The 16,981-nt window shown below is 38.0% G+C and overlaps 1 protein-coding gene across 3 annotated transcripts in view; it reads right to left on the reverse strand.

The window, feature by feature from the left end:
• Positions 1-1,412: 1,412 nt before the first annotated feature.
• Positions 1,413-16,981, reverse strand: part of EIF4E3 (eukaryotic translation initiation factor 4E family member 3) — a 71,032-nt gene continuing 55,463 nt past the window's right edge. For all 3 annotated transcript variants that reach the window (XM_045024878.1, XM_045024876.1, XM_045024875.1), the window contains exons 2-7: positions 15,019-15,091; positions 10,758-10,852; positions 8,573-8,633; positions 6,576-6,642; positions 4,188-4,343; positions 1,413-3,200 (exon numbers count right to left, since the gene is read on the reverse strand). In XM_045024878.1, coding sequence (XP_044880813.1) covers positions 3,154-3,200; positions 4,188-4,343; positions 6,576-6,642; positions 8,573-8,633; positions 10,758-10,783 — 357 coding nt within the window. In that variant the 5' untranslated portion in view covers positions 10,784-10,852; positions 15,019-15,091 and the 3' untranslated portion in view covers positions 1,413-3,153. The remainder of the gene's footprint in view (positions 3,201-4,187; positions 4,344-6,575; positions 6,643-8,572; positions 8,634-10,757; positions 10,853-15,018; positions 15,092-16,981) is intronic.

A 16,981-nucleotide genomic window follows, 5' to 3' on the forward strand; every position in this document is an offset into this window, starting at 1 on the left:
GACATCCATGCTTCTGTTCCCTCTGCACGCAGCAGTGCCTTCTCCCCTCACAACACGGATCCACCTTGCTCCCCTTTCCTGCCTTATGCACTTGGTTCCGCACTTCTCCAGTCAGTGCAACTACTCCCTAGCTAAGCTCTACTCTTCTTCCCACCCTTGCAGAGGTTGCTCAGCTCCTGGGTTTCTCTTCAGTTGGAGGCTGTAGTGGTAGCCTCTTACTCAAATGGTAAGAACAGTTCCCAGAGAAGGCAGCTATTTATCACCTCCTGACAACAGCAGCAACTCTTTTGCTTTTCTTTCCCTTCCTCCTTTTCGGGAATATTTATAGAAGATCTTTGATGCTATTAATACTTAGCTGATCTACTATCAGAACTGGCCATTAGTTTTACTAGGAATTTGTTCGTGGTCTATTTTGAGATCCTTTTGACTAGTCTGGGGTTATTTTACATCAGTGCACTGTTCGTTTAATCGCGTTCAGTGAAGCGGGATCTCTAGGTACAATAAGACATTACAGAAAAATACTTATGGCACTTACAGAGTGTCCCTTTTCTGAACTTTACTGTAACATACTTCAGAAAACATCACATAGATCAGTCTGAACTAAAGACCAATTGACTCCAATTCTGTAAGCTCGCTTGACTGAGGCCTGGTCTACACTACAGAGTTAAGTTGACATAAGGCAGCTTATGTCGACTTAATTATGGCAGTGTACACACTATAGCCTTGCTCTCGCCGATGTAAGTGCCCTGCTACACCAACACAACTCCACCTCCACGAGAGGCGTAGGGCTTCTGTTGGCGTAGCTAGGATTCAGTGTCTGTGGAGTCACTGCATTACTTACATTGGATGGTGGCTATCATTCTGGTCAATCTCATGGCTCCATGCTGGAGCCATGAGATTGACAAGAAACTGGGGCTGTCACCAGGGTGGGTGGGTGGGTCCCAGCTAGAGCCTGACTGCCCCCGGGGTCCCCATTGCCAGCCATGCTGCCCGGAGGCTCCCTGCTCGGACCCCCAGCTGCTGCCCAGAGTATCTCCACTCCCTGCAGAGAGCCCAGGTGCTGCCTGGAGGCTCCTGGCTCCCCACTGTCTCTTCTTTAAAGCTACTGTGTTATCAAGAAATCTTAAAAATAATTTAAACAGCTTCTTTAGTTTGAAGTCTATTGTAAGTTAAATATTGAATTTTAAAATTGCTGAAACAAATTTAAAGATTTCAGACAGATATGGGGTAACCAAGAGAGGATATGTTCCTAATTCAACTTAATGGAAGGAAATCCTTGCAATTTGTAACTAGATTTTAGAATAGCACAGGTGTTAAAGCTCATTTAGACAAACAACAGTAACTAGTACATTTCATATTCTGAGACACTGAAACAATGCAAACTGCAAAATATCAAGTCATTAAGATGAGCATATAGTCTCTCTGCTTTTATTTCAGAACATCAAACTACATGCGAAGTTTAATACAACATATAAAGAAATACAAGTCTTTCAAAATAAAAAAAAATCCTAAATCAGATTTACTACTGAAAATATACAAGAGCAGTTCTGATAAAGATTAATCAAACATGCCCTTTCTTCATACTTTAACAAAAAAAAATATATTTGAATTTTTAAAAATAAATATTTCAATGTATGTTCAGGATTAGATGTATAGTTTCTTGGAGGTAAATTTTCATCCAAACATATCTAGTTTAAGAAAGCAGCTCCAGTAACACAATCTTAAAAAGCAATTATTGAAGCAAGTCATTTGATTTTAGAAAAATTTTGTTTAATTAATAATCCTCATTAACTGCACAATTCATAAATACAGATGGTGATGTAAAAAAAATGCAAAGGGAATTTTTATTTATAAATGTAATTAATTCCAATGGTTGCCTCTTAATATACTAAATATGTGAAAATCAGTGCAATCTGAACAATTTCCAAACAAACACACCAATCCAGTAATACTCAGTGGAGTATACATTCATTTCTACTTTGTAGCTTCCTTTAGTAAAAAGAACTAACTCAATAAATCTTTGGTACTATAATAAAACATACTGAAACCTCCAATAATTAATATAGACAAAAACACACGGCGTTAAACATTGTAAATATTCACATTCATGCTGTAAAATGTTAATCAACTTCATTTTTCTAAATTAAGAACAACCTCACTTAAGGTGCCACCATAGCTTGAAACTAAGTATAGTGGGGTTTATCTGTTTGCACTGAAGCCAACAGGAGTTTTGGTACTGACCTTTATGGGTGCAGATAGAGGCGAAATATGATCAAAACACAGTGACAGAAGGATCTATTTAGTAAAATGCGTTAGAATTGACTTGTGAAACTTTTTTTTAGTGAGTGCACCGAAAAACTTCATAAGAAAGCATACAAAACTATTTAAATATCATCTCCTCTAAAATACGAGGTGAAGGGTTTAATATTGAAAGATCTCTCATTCTAGGCTGAATGTGTTGTTTTGAGATAGCTAAAATCGAACACTGGTTAACAACAACTCACAGAATTTAAGACAGTCCCTATACAAATGTGTTCTTTGTTTGCAAGATCTCATTCAGTGATTATTATTTATTTTTACAGTATGTGTGCTATTATCAGTGCAAGACCACGTGACTTGATATTAGAATAATGCAGTGCAATTTCTCTCTCGGGACAAAGAGAGTGAGTAAATCTTAACATGATAGGAATGTTTCAAAACAAATATTGAAAACACATGTTTGACCAAGACAGAATTCCTCTATGTACAGCAAATCTAGAAAAAGCAGCATATCATGTTTGTGCATATTTGCATTTTACTAAGTACAGTACAACTACTTCAAAAGAAAGGAAAGTCTACTAAATTTAACAAAACAGAAATACAAATACAGTCTGAATGAAAGAAAAACAAGTGGCCAAAAATATATTTTTTTTTCCAACAAGGAAACTAAACTGAGAATGTACAAAGCCAAAAAAGGAAGGAGCACCATGTTTAGTAATCAAGGCAACCATTTTCCTCATTTTGAGTAATAATGGCTCAATTTGAAAGCATTAGAAACAAACTGAAAATGACCAGCAGACGTGGTGCTTCTGCAAGGCTTCTGCCCATCCATCTCCCTGCTTAGACCACTTCCCAAACTCAGACTACAAAGTATGAGTTTTTTACAGGGTGCAGTTAATGTCTTCTACGTCCACCTTCAAAAGCATGATGCTCTCTGTGAGCTAAGGGGGGAAAAAAGGAAAAACTCAGCTTTTACATTGACTATATGAACAAGTACTAAGTAAAAAGATGCTAGGGGATGGAGATTTGGGGACTGAGGTATATTTTAATGGATAAAAAGTATTCCTATTGTTGCTTTTACTGTTAGTAAGAAATAGTCTGTTTCAATTAAGGCATTAAGCTTTTTGTTACAAATGCCTGTACACTTAAGGCATAATGGAAGATCTAACATGACTGTACTTACGGGCCTGACCCTGCCACCCTTACTCATATGGATGTGAGTTGCTATATCAGGTCCTAAGTAAATTTCAGTTTTTTTGTGCTGCAGCTTGATCCAAAACTCCCATTGACTTCTATGGGCTTTGGATCAGACCCCTGGAGGGATTCCCCCCATTCTCTTCTCCTTCCCAGACCAGCACCATGAATTAGCAAAATAGCACTCCGACTTCAAAGGCAAGAATTTCATCCAGAGTCCTTACCTGGAAGAGCTTACAGTTTAAATTAAGATGAGAACAAGAGAAGACAATAATAAGGGTGAGTGGTAAGGGAGGACAAGAGAAAAGATAACCATTTTTACTAGTGTGTTTATATAGAGCTTAGCAGAAGGCCCCCCCAATCCTGACTGTAGTTGCTACAACAATACCAATAAATATATTACTTAACAATAACTCACAATCTTGAGGGTTATGTGGCATTTTTTTATTATTTCATTTGCAGACAAAAAAAAATCCTTGTAAATCTGACAAACCAATTTGTTAAAACTTAACTATGAAAGCCATCCTCGCTATTTCGTACAGAGGGAAAAAAAAGCTCCAATAATTAGAAAGTAAAAAATCCTCATGAAACAAGAGATACTAAATTTCAGAATGCTAAAAATTCAGTCAGTCACTTAACAAGGTTATCCTATAGCATACATCTCAACTATGATGACTTTCGCTAACAAAACCTGGAAATCCTGCTATGAGGAAATAAACTGACAAGATACTTACGCTTATAAAACACTGCTTTAAAGGAGGTGTGCGGCAGAAGTTCATAGATCTTTTCTAAAACTGTTGCTTCACTTGCCAAAGATGCATTCACATTCCAAACTTGAACAACATCTTCACGGTCACGAACACTAACACTAACCCCTATTACTTCGTCATCTGTATAGAGGAAGAAGCGTTGAAAAAACAATCAGTTTTTTAAAAAGGGAGAAGAGTCTATACTGGCTAGTTATGCTACTGTGGAACATTTTTTACAAAAAAATCAAACATGAAATGAAAAAATGAAAAAGAGCAGTCTAGAATGAAGGGAATACTAGTGTAGAAACCATATGTATGCTTACTTGCAGCAGTTATTGTAAATAGTACTTCAGAGTGAAATGGTGCAGTTCATAAACAATCTATAGCTATGGCTTTAATTCTTTGTTGCAGTAATATAAGGAACTTATGCTGAGGGACTGAAAAATGTGTCACCACGATGTGGGAAGCTTTATTTTTCAAAGTGTGATGGAGACTGAGACAGTAAAGTTTCCAGAATGTAAGCTTCAATAGGGCTGCCACACAGTTTTCTCAAGCAGCAGCAGAATGAAATTAACAAGTCTATGGTCAGTTTCACACAGCTGCTACCAGTATTCAGACCTCTGTGCTCTACTGCTGAATCACTGAGATTGGGACAGAATTCTGCACACAGAATTACATGTAAATGGCATACATGCTTTTTCACTTCCGGATGTCAGCTTAACTAAGCATAAGACTGAACAGACACAGATTTAAAAAGTTTCTTACTGTGGAAGGATGTGGGTCACCTTTATTCTGTTTCCTATAATGCTGAAAGTTGTGCAAGCAGTCAGAGAAGTATATTATCTGTGATACTAGCTCAACAAACCCTTGCTGGAAAAAACTCAAAACAACCAAGCCAAACACAGCAAAAATATGCGCAAATACTTCTTTTCTGCTCTACTGTACTGATCAGGCTGGAGAGAAATTCCCTGTTTGAAAGGTCTTTGTTGAACTGCATTATGGAGTTAAGAAACCAAGTTCTTTTTTACTGAACGATAAATCAGAAATGGAACTACTTCAAAATGTAATATTCAGGGCATTAAATAAACATATGTCTAACCAGATGTTTGTGTTTAGGACATATAAATGTAGTTATAAAGGTATCTTTTTATCATTCCTTGATCAAACAGAAAAGTTAGCTTAGTAACAATTTTTGAGCATTTATTTCCTAGTTCAATGGACTGACAAGTTAGCCAAGCATTTGCCTTCTCCAGTAACTATGGACAATTCCTGTAACTCAGCCTTATATTCTGAAACAGACACAGACCTCTACCAGTGTTTGATGACTGGAATATGTAAAATGTGGTTATATGTCTTGGGCAAGATTACACTCACAAGCCCTCTGCAGTCCATTCCCAAATAAAGCATGCAATCTCAAGTATATTTTTAGGGACTAGAGTTAATTTGAAAACATGGTAATTCAATTATTGCATCTGAACAATATCATTTATTGAGTGAATTTAGTGGTTCCATTTAACAGGCAACATATTTTAAGTACAAATTTTGTGTAAAATCAATACTAACAACTAGTTTGAATCAAGTGATATCAAATGAGAAAAAGAGTGGTCCACTGATTAGGGTGCTAACCTAGCATTCAGGAGAGCCTAGGTCATTCCCAGCTCTGCCACAGAATTCCTTTGTGACCCTGGACAAATCACTTAACCTCTCTGTGCCTCCATTCCTTATCTGTTAAATGGGAAAACAGTACTTCCTTACCCCACAAAGGTGTTGCAAGGATAAATACGTTAAAGATTGTGTCCCCCCTGCTCTATGGAAGATGGGGTAAGTGGGGTGCAGGAGCAAGGGGAAAGGGGACACCCTGACATTAGCCCCCCTCTTCCTTCTCTCCCCCCCTGCACAGCAAGCAGGAGTCTCGGGGAGCAGCTCCAAGCAGAGGGCAGAAGCAGCACATGGCAGTGGGGGGGATGAACAGCTGCAATTGCTAGCTTGCTGGGTAGCTGCTGCACAGGGAACTTAGGGGAACGGGGAGCTGATAGGGGGGCTGCTGGTCCACCCTGGTTCCAACCACCCACCAGTGAGCTCCAAGGGGCTGCTCTTCCTGCAAGCAGTGGACAAAGCAGGCGGCTACCAAACAACATTAGAAGGGAGCATTGGGCAACTTTAAATGAGCATGTTCCCTAATTGATCAACAACGAAACAACAAAATGATGTTAACCAGGGCGACTTTAAGTGAGGAGTTACTGTATGCTGTGCCAAAAGATTTAAGTGTTGAATGTTTTAATATTTTGAACAAGAACCTACTGCTTGGGACAGGGGCTTAAAATAAATCTAAAGAAATAAAAAGAAAGCACTGTAAGAAAACGATCTCTTTACCTGCTGCAGAGCAATCTGTAAACTGTTCCCCAATAGTTGCCAGCAATAACTCTTTCCAAACTGCAGACTAACAAGAAAAAAAAATCAGTTATTATTCTAGGTTATTGATCTTTCAGTGTACGTGTTAGGTTTGCTTGCTAAGTCTTGAGGGCAGTTTCTGAGGCTGTGTGTTACAAGTGCATCTTATATTATATTCTTTCTTTCCACAGAGTTGGAGAAAACATTTATAACACTTATAATAAGTAGCATAACTTGACATTCTTCTATTAAATGTTTAAATATAAATTTACCTTCTTTAAATTTTTGTCTGGGATTCAACCTAAATAGATTCATTAATGTAAAGTACAAAAGTACGGTAGATTTCTCTCAAGTATATCTCCTGCTTATGCAAGATAAAAGACCATTAAACTACATTTGTGAACACTTCTTTCTATAAAAAATAAGTACTATTCATTTTAAGAAAAGAACCAATCTGTACTAGAAAAACTGATGAATTTATATTTAAATCTCATGTCTTGATTTTCCTTTGACTATGAAAAAAGTTTCTTTCAACAAATTCAAATGCTAACTAGAGAATTATAATAATAATGAAAAAAAGTCTATCACACAGTTGTCTTTGGCTATGTTAGACAGATGATACTGTTATTTCCTTTTTGACATTTGTTACTATCTAAGCCAAAAGAGCATTCAAAACTTGGAATCCTGTTGCTGATCATATGCAACTCTGGGCTAATAAATTCAATAATATGCTCCAAGGTGTGTGCTTACAGGGAAATAATAATATTTCTGGAGCATATGGCAACATCTATCTTTGTCTATACAGCCATAATGACTTTTGCATATGCTGCTTTTAAACAAACCTCACTATTATTTCAATTTAGTTTGTGCTTTTTAGTACTATTAAAAATGGTAAGAAATTAAAACAAAATAAGTTTAAAACCACAAAGCACAAACACAATGAGCCAAGAAAAATTTGACTTTGTTTCTGAACATTCTTATCCGCCTTTAAGGATGCAAAGAATTGGGATAAAACATTTCATTGGTTCATTATCAGCCAATACAAGGTCCTCTATTAATCTATAGTAGGGAAAGATAAATTGGAGGTCATGCAACAACGTGCAGTCTGAAGATGTCAATCTGACAATCTTTGACATGATCTATTTTTTCTGTCAATGGAGCGATTCATACATGAATGTAGAGACTGATCCTGCAAACTCTCATTACCAGCACAGAGCATAAGCCACCAGGCATAAACACACTACTGTGAGTTGTCCTATAGTCTTGTGCGTAGGAAGCATTTCATCCAGTAAAAAATGTTTGCAGGATTTGGCTTAGGAGAATAAAAAGCACATTAGTTGGTGTGTTGAAAAACTAATATTATTATGCAGTACCTTTTAGTACTTATGGCAGTGAAAAACAGGACTGGCTAGAGATAGGCACAGTGTGATCCTCACTATTTCGGCCCTACTCCTAAAACACTTATGTAGAGGAGTATTGTTATGCACAAGTAGTTCTACTGGGGCTACTCACATGTGTCAGTTTTGCAGGACTGGGCAATCTTTGCTGCTCCAGCTATTATTAACTATTAACTTGCAATCATAACAACAATTGCTAAATTTTATCTTGCGTATCTGTAAGTGAATAAATCAAGTCTTGAGATGGAAGTTAAAAATTACCAAATAGTATATCTGCCAAGCGGAGATGCTATATGAAACCTTTAACTACAGCTTTTATTTAATTAATAAAATATTGTCAAATATTGTTATAAGCAAAAAATCAAGTACTGAATTATCTACACTAACAAATTTTCTCACCTTCTTAACATAAAAGGTGTTAGACTTTATAATGGTGCACTGGCATCAATCAACACAGTTCAATAACCAAACTAAGAACTCCACAAAAGGAATTTCTATAAAGAAAATTGTCATCATTTTATATATGGAGATTAAGCTGAAACCCCGACTAGTCATTTCCAGATAGAAATTGACATTACATACCGTACTTTCTTTAGGGACCTTCATTTTCCATATACCTCCTTTGGCATTGCTTTCCTCTTCCCTGGTTGTGGGAAATATGTCAAAGAAAACAAACCATTCAAATCCACATGTAGGTAAAGTTTACATACAGTGTGCTTTTCATAGTATGATACAAATTGAAACTTATTTATGGGGTTAATTTTTCCAGGACAGTCCGATTTAAAATCTGAGCACTAATTCCAGGTAACAAGGCTTGTGCTAGGAATTCTGACACCAGAGAGAAATCATTCATTGTTCATGTGAAGCACACCTGTTGACATCCAATACCTCTCCTACGTTGTGTCTCTTAGGAAATGATTCTATTTTCCCTGGTCACAGGGCACCTTTGAAATGGCTGCAAATTCTTAGAGAGCACATGACCACAAAACATTTCATGGTTTATTGTGGTAACCTCAAATTTTGGCATTTCATTTCTTCTCAGGTTCTTGCTAGTGAACACAGGAGCTTGTACATATTTCAGTTAAGTTCTGTGATCACTGGAAATTAATTGTCCTTCAAAAAAAAATCAAGTGATCTGTGGTTAGGGCTGACAACACTTTTAAACCATGCTTCATAATGCTACAGTTATTAGTTACAGCTTTTTCCAATTCATTCTGTTGCAGCTAATTTATAAACTTGAATTGGTGTTTTCAGTCACGGCTCCACAAAAGAAAAAGTCTAAGAACCAGTTTTTAAAAGGTATCCACTAATATGTTCAATGTACGTCTGAACTGCTGAAAATTGTTTGCAGCCTCTAAAGATTCCCTAGCCAAAACAGGCTCCCATCAATGGGAATGAATGTTGAGGGAAGGCTTGGGACATAAATCAAGGAAAGCACATTTTTAAACACCAATAAAAATAGATTGGTATTTATAAAAGCATGGCCATAATTAGCCAAAAACCACACTTTAAACCCTAACTAATTGAGAATCTCAACAAGACCCTTGTTTCCTGTGCAATAATTTATTAATACTTACTAAGACGACAGTGACTTAGTGATGAGATCAACATTGCACATTCCTTCCCTTAAATACAGTACACTGAATTTCTTTGACAGAGGAGTTTTAAAATAGACCTGCATCATCTTCAGAGAAGGTCTTTGAAGTGCACCCCCCTCAAAATCACTGACCAAATCAAAACTAAAAATAGGGAAGAACAAAGCCAGGAAGTTCTCTCACTCATCCTTTGACATTGTCAATGAAGAGATCAAGACTGGTGTCCACATATCCCAATGTCGACATTTACTTAAAACCAATTTAACCTACACTGTTCAGCAGTAATATCTTTTAAAAGGAGTTCTTGTGCTTACTTGCCAGTCACTTGAACCTATAGTCGTTTGTCAAAATTCAGTGAAACATGTTATGGTCTATTGTTAATATGTAAAGAATTGTAATTCGATCATAAGCCAAACTAATAAGAAACCGTGCAAACAAGTAGCAAGCCTACTCAGAAGGTTCCTAATCCATCTAACTAAAAAGTACATGAACTATATAAATGGGAAGAGAAATTAAACTCAGTTTATAAAGAAAAAATTTATGGTTTATAGTTCTGAGTTTCCATTCTACGAACAATAAACTATCAAATTGGAATAAGCTGCAACATACTGTTACAAAACTTGATAGTCAATCTTCTGTGATCTAAGCCTATAGGAACGTGTGTGTGTACGTCTTTAGGTATGGGTATGTTTGTGCATATATGGAGCATACTTGGCACAGTGAATATTACCAATGAATATTAGTCACCTGCATTAATGTCCCCCTATTTTGTGTGGCGAGAAAAGAAAAATCAGTAAATTCAAAATAATTCAAATACAATTAATCAACATAAACGTGTACTATACTGTTAGCTTTTTCTTAGAACACTTGACTTTAAACAGGATGTCTGTTTAATTCAGGATTTCTTATAATGTACATGTATAATCAAATATGGACAATTAATTTGTAGCCCATATTGCCACATACTAATTTTCAATAAATTCTCAATTTCAGATAATTAGCTTTTAAGCTCAACAAGATCTTTAGTGATATATGAAAGTCACTTTTGAATCCCAATGGCAGTACGGGACAGACATGCTACTCTTTGCCCCCTCCTTCCACTCATTATTTATTATTTCTACAATGACGTAAGTGTCCCTAGCCCCAGGAGCTTACAGTGATAAGATACTTACCAAAGTGGCCGTCTTTCTCCCCGCATTAAATGGTAACTACATCTCAGAGGCAACTTTGTCACAGCAGGAATATTATTATAGACACTCCAGAAAATCTTTAAAGGAAAAAAAAGGTTCTAGTATCATTCATGTACGACAGTGAACTGTATACTGATTTACTTGTATACTTTGCTTTGCTTATACTTCATAAAATTATCAAGATTCTTGCTCATAGAAAACTATAATTTACCCTTGTTAGGTATTTAAGCTCTTTAAAGTACAAGCACTTGTCACGATTTCACTTTCAGCTTTTTGTTAAAGAGAACATAATTCAGAAGTGGTAATATTTTAATTACAAGCCACTAAAACTAAGACAAGTTGTGTCCTATTAGGAAGCCACTGTTGCTTAGCAAATGCATGTTTCTATGAGAGGTAAAGGTGGAGAGAAGGGAAACAACTGGTCTGTAACGAAGTTCCCAAAGTGCAGAATACTCCACACTCGGTGTTCTCATATGAGAACCTGGAATAGAAGTAGCAGCTCTTAAATCTACTATTTTAATCGAGGCTACGTCTACACTACTGCGGTAAGTCAATCTATGCTACACAACTCCAACTACGTAGCTACGTGAATAACATAGCTGGAGTTGACGTACCTTAGGTCAAGTTACTGTGGGGTCTACACTGCGGGGGAGGGGAGTGTGTGTCGATGGGAGAAACTCTCCCATCGACTTACCTTACTCTTCTCGTCGGGGGTAGAATACAGGGTTGACTGGAGAGCAATCTGCTGTTGATTTGGCAGGTCTTCACTAGACCCGCTAAATTGACCACCGGTGGATCGATCACAGAGCATCGATCCTGGCTGTAGTGTAGACCAGCCCCTACTAGCTTGCTGTATGTGCTGAAGAGATGTGTGCTATATCACAGCCTCCAACCAACACCTTTTTACCCTAACAACAGAGCCTTTGATACTAAAGCATAATGAGTGTGAGAAAGAAAACAAGTATATTAAATATTATTATCTAAATCTGAGTTACAATGGAACATATATCCAAAGCATTTGAGTAAAACTTCCTTAACATGCTTTTTAAAAAGACATAAACACTTATTCTGTCTATCTACTGAACTAGTTCAATACCATAAAACAGTAATCCTCTAGCTCTTCTGTCTAGAGATTTAGATCACACACAGCTCGTCATAGTATCGTGTATCACAAGATTACATTATAGCTCTTGTGAGCATCATGACTAGTTGTTGATCCGCTTATTTTGTCTGAGATCAGGCAGAAAGAGTACTGCCCACGACAAAATATGATATACCATGACAATGCAAGATTGGGGATTTCTGAACAGTCCAAGTAGCAGGGGAACCATCAGACTCTCCGTCTCAGCTGCAGGTAAGAGAGGAAGCCACCATCGAGGGGATGGGGTAGGAAAAGAGCAGAGATAATCCCATTTAGCTGCTAGAAGTGGTAGTGGGGGCTGGAGGAGAACAAAGAGATCCCTCCTTCCCAGAAGATAGGTAAAGGAGAAGCAACAAAGATGTTAAGTCATTATGTTGCATCATAATCATGCATTAGTACAACTTTACAACAACAACAAAAAACTTTGCAGCATTATAATATGATTTTGTGGCTTTCTGCAATTCCATTTGAGAGCTACTTTGTTATCCAGCTGTTAAAAGTTGAGTACCACTACGTAAAGCCATGAGAACTGATAATAGAAAAGTCTGACAGAAAAACAGAAGAACTGGGTGACTTTAGATTGGTGAAAGCAGGGCACACAAGACAATCTAGTAGTAAGCAATAATCTGCTGAAATTGAAAGAATAAGAGACACCTTTGTGTTTACAAGGTTTTAGCTCACACCTATAATATTCTTGAACTTGTACAGGCTACTATGTTCTGTACCAACTACCTTTGATGAGATACAAATTCTAAAGAGTACAGAGAAAGTCACTAAACATTTCTGTTGTTTTCCACAGGGCAGTCATATCAGATATATGATAGTACATCTGAGGCTAAACCTATCAATAGACAAGTTATAGGCCAAGCTGTTGGCCTCCAATAATTCATCTAGTGGAAACAGCTTTCTCAGGGGACCTGAAGGAATTCTCTAAAACTTCAACAACCTGATGGGAGGAAACCAATGTAGCTCTTCAATACAGTAAGGTCCAGTTTAATTAACTGGGTCTGGATTAAGAGTGGAAAAGGCAATGATAAGTGATGCTATGTACACCATACTCTGGGCTTAAGCAGTGCTCTCTTCAGTTGTCAAAGCGACAACCATTTCAGCCACTTTAGACAGGGGTGTAGTTATGCTGTTAAACTTAATTCTCTGGGCATAAATCGCTACAGAAATCACCTGAATGATGTGCATATTCTCCTTCATAGGTAGGGCAACAGACACTCCAACAGAGATCTGCAAAGCCCAACCACAAGCTATCCAACTGCAGCCTGTTTGCCAGAGCTCTGACCGGTGCCCTCATTTCCTGAAAATTTCTAAAGCAAATTGCCTCAAAGTGAACAGAGGAAAAAAGTGTGGCTGGGAAGGGACAACTGATACAAGGCATAAACTAAACAGTACAAATGTCAAGGCAGTTTTATTTCAAAACATAGCCACCAAGACAGTGTCCCTTTAAAGACAGGGTTTTAGCCTCATCTCCGAATTTCCAGGCTTTTGTCACACAGCCCTTGTAAAGCCTCCTTGACACTCACCAGGCTGCGATGTATGGGTCCCGTCCCACCACACTGGGCCCAGATATTCTTAAGCTTCCCTTGGTCTGAGGAGGCTGCAGCACTCTCTCTCTCTCCAGCATACTTCCTGGGCACAGACTCTCTGTCTTCTACCCCGTCACAGAAATTGACTCTTTTGGTCCAGCTGACCTAGGCCTGCAGGACCAGTGCTAACACTGCTCTCCCTCACCCTACTGGATGCCCCAGCACATGATCGTAGAAGCAAACAGACACACAGGCTTTGCCAAGGGTTCAAAAGCCAATCCCTCTTCAGGTAGCAGAAGAATATACAGATTTAGACAAAACAATAAAATACCCCTCTCTCTGAACTCGGCTGTCGGTGCCCAGCCTCCCTTACCGCCTGCCAAAAAACGACTGATGAGAGACCCTTTCTTTTATAACCTCCTGTTCCTTATGTCAGGTGACCCTCTCATCAGCCTTGTTATGTGATAAAGTCCCCACACTAGATGGCCCTTTGTTTCATTACTAGCCCCTGGAGTTCAGACTTGAAAAAAAAACCTCATTTGCCCTGAGCGGTATCCACCTATTCATCCAAGGCACTCCATTTGAATAGGCAATAATCAAAGTTTAGCAACCTTCCACTGTTAGTCTTGTGCCAGGTGCAAGAACTTCTCCTGACACCTCCTGTGGGTTTTAGCCTCATGAGGAGGCAAAAGACAGCAGAAAAGATGAACAAGATCCACATTCAAAAGGGAGTTTGCAGTCTGACACAGATACACAGAGTCTCCAATATCAACCAGTCATAAGCTGTACATAGATCTCCCAAATTGCCACAACAGTTTTAGCCTCATATCAGAATATCCTGGCTTTTTGTGAATTAAAGCCAGACTTTTAACATTATGTAAGACAAACCCAACAACAGATATTTCATGCCTGCACCAGTACTAATATGGACCCACACTCCTAATAAGGTTGTTTCCATTCAGAATGCAGAGTGCAGGTATTACCCACTGACTTTTTGCAAATACAAAGTTATATGACAAGTAAAGGGAAAACACGGAATGATATTATGCAGAACCTCTCATCTGTTGCAAGCGTTCCGGAAACAGACAAAGCCTTAACATAACAAATCAGTTCACAAGAAAAAAAGTCACAAACAGGGAACTCAAAGGTAGACTTCTGTGTACTATATCTTCCGTTGCTCATATAATAATTTATTACACTGGAGAATAGCTGGAGAAAAGGCAGACAAATACTTAAAGTAAATCAAGTTTCATGATCCAATTTAGAGGCACGGCCTGAGGCTCTGAAATCTTCTAGAAAGACAGAGTATCTGGCAAAGCAAGTGTATTACCCTGCAACTCACCCCTTTATGATCCCTCAAAACCACCAAGGAATCAAACACGCTATCAATGAAATTCTAGGGAAGCCTAAGGAATAGCATATACTATCAACTGATACTTAGATTTTGTACCTCAGAGAGGTGAAAGCATGAGAATCACTCATCTGGCACATGGCTGTCAATATAACCTCACAACTTGAGTGTTATTTCTTGTGTGTAGCAATTTCTGTCGTTCTATTTTAATCTTACCTGTACTGTCTGTACTGTATAGATCTTCTTGAGATTTGATGCACATTCAGCTGCTGTGGTACCTGGAAGTGACCTAAAAAAAAGTTTATCTTAATAAAATACTTTATCCAAAAAATGATTACTTGATTGTCTTAGCAAATGACTGAAACATTTACAAACATATCAAAGTTATACAATCAACTCCAATCAATATAAAAATTACTATAAAAAGTTTTAAAAGTAAAGGCTGAGCATTCTTAGGTTTAGTTTAATTTGAGAGTTGTCAGGATATTTTAAAAAAATATTTATGTTCTAATTAAAATGTGCATTAAATATTTAAAACAAAGATATGTCTGATGGTTCTAAAAAGGCACCCACCCACTTTATTTATGCAAGTGCACTGGTCTGTAATTATAGATTACTGGTGTGGATTTTGAGAAAGGGAAAGAGTAGCTAAGTGGATTTCTATTTGTTTGTAATCAAAAGGAGCCCTCGGAAATCAGAAAAAATCCAGATCAAATTTTGAACCATGGGTACTGAGAGTGTCACTTTAAAACAAATTTCAGGATTAATGTTTTTAAATTTCAACTTGATTTACATCTGATTTATCTTTGAATACTTTAAAATATTTTAATGTCATACTTTAATGTTCTCTTACGGAGTTTTAGCTGTATTAACTATACAGTTCAAAGTAATAATTATGATTTTTTTTAAAGAAATCACCTTTAATTTACATACACATCCCACTAGATGGCAACATACTACAAACTCTCACAACTAATATAGTACCTGAAATTTAAAACAACCAAAACCAAAAACCATGCCAGACTTTAAAAAAAAAAAGCAGCTAATTTTACCAACTCTTAGCTGTATTTTCTCTTAGGGGAAACAGAAGCACTTTTAGTCAGATGTCACATTTTAAAAATGGCATTGATTACACAGAGATCAAGCAGGTAGATCCAGCATATAGGGCCACGTCTTTGGCTGCAAAGCCAGCAGTTAAAGTTGCAGAGAATTTACACAGGGTCTTGCAGCATTATGCTTAATTATTCTGAAAATACGCTGACATTCCACCAAAACCCTGATACTTAAATTCTCCCCCTACTGTGCACAACCAAATGACGACAGATAAAACAAACATACATAGAGAAAAGTGGAAAAGAAACAAATGATACAGGAAGTCTCCCTGCAAAAAACAGGCAGAGTTTACATTGACAAGAAGCATACAGTACATATGCACCGATGCAAGTATAAACCCTAAAGGTCAGCTCTCTTCTAGTTTTTCTTCTTGTGATCCATGCAATGCAGTGCATTCAGTCTATGCCTACACTGAGCATTTCAGATAGTTCTCCCACCATTGTCCTAACGCCAAATGCTGATACAGATCCAGCATCAACAACAGCTGGAGTGGCAGCACATGGTACGTCTTCACTACCGGCCGTATCAGCGGGTAGCAATCGATTTCTCGGGGATCGATATATCGCGTCTCATCTAGACGCGATATATCAATCCCCGAACACGTTCCTGTCGACTCCGGAACTCCACCAACGCGAACGGCGGTAGCGGAGTCGACATCGGGAGCCGCGGACGTCGATCCCACGCCGTGAGGATGGTAGGTAACTCGATCTAAGATACTACGACTTCAGCTACGCTATTCACGTAGCTGAAGTTGCATAGCTTAGATCGATCCCCCCTCCAGGGTAGACTAGCCCACAGACCAGATGCTAGCATTTTCACCCCCCGAGTTGTCTAGCCATTTATGACATGGAGGTGAAACACCTTATCCCTGTATATGTTGGTGTTTACACCATTGCTATCACAGATACGGCTGCATTGTTGATCGCAGCTGCAGTAGTAAAGGTACTATCTTCATCTAGTGAAGCCACAGGGCAAGGTCCTCAGCTGATACACGTCAGTATAGCCTCACTGAAGTAATGGAACTATGTTGATTTACACCAGATGAGGAACTGAACTAACCCCTCTC

Source organism: Mauremys mutica, chromosome 7 (assembly GCF_020497125.1).
Source record: "Mauremys mutica isolate MM-2020 ecotype Southern chromosome 7, ASM2049712v1, whole genome shotgun sequence".
In the NCBI taxonomy this organism is placed as follows: Eukaryota; Metazoa; Chordata; order Testudines; family Geoemydidae; genus Mauremys; species Mauremys mutica.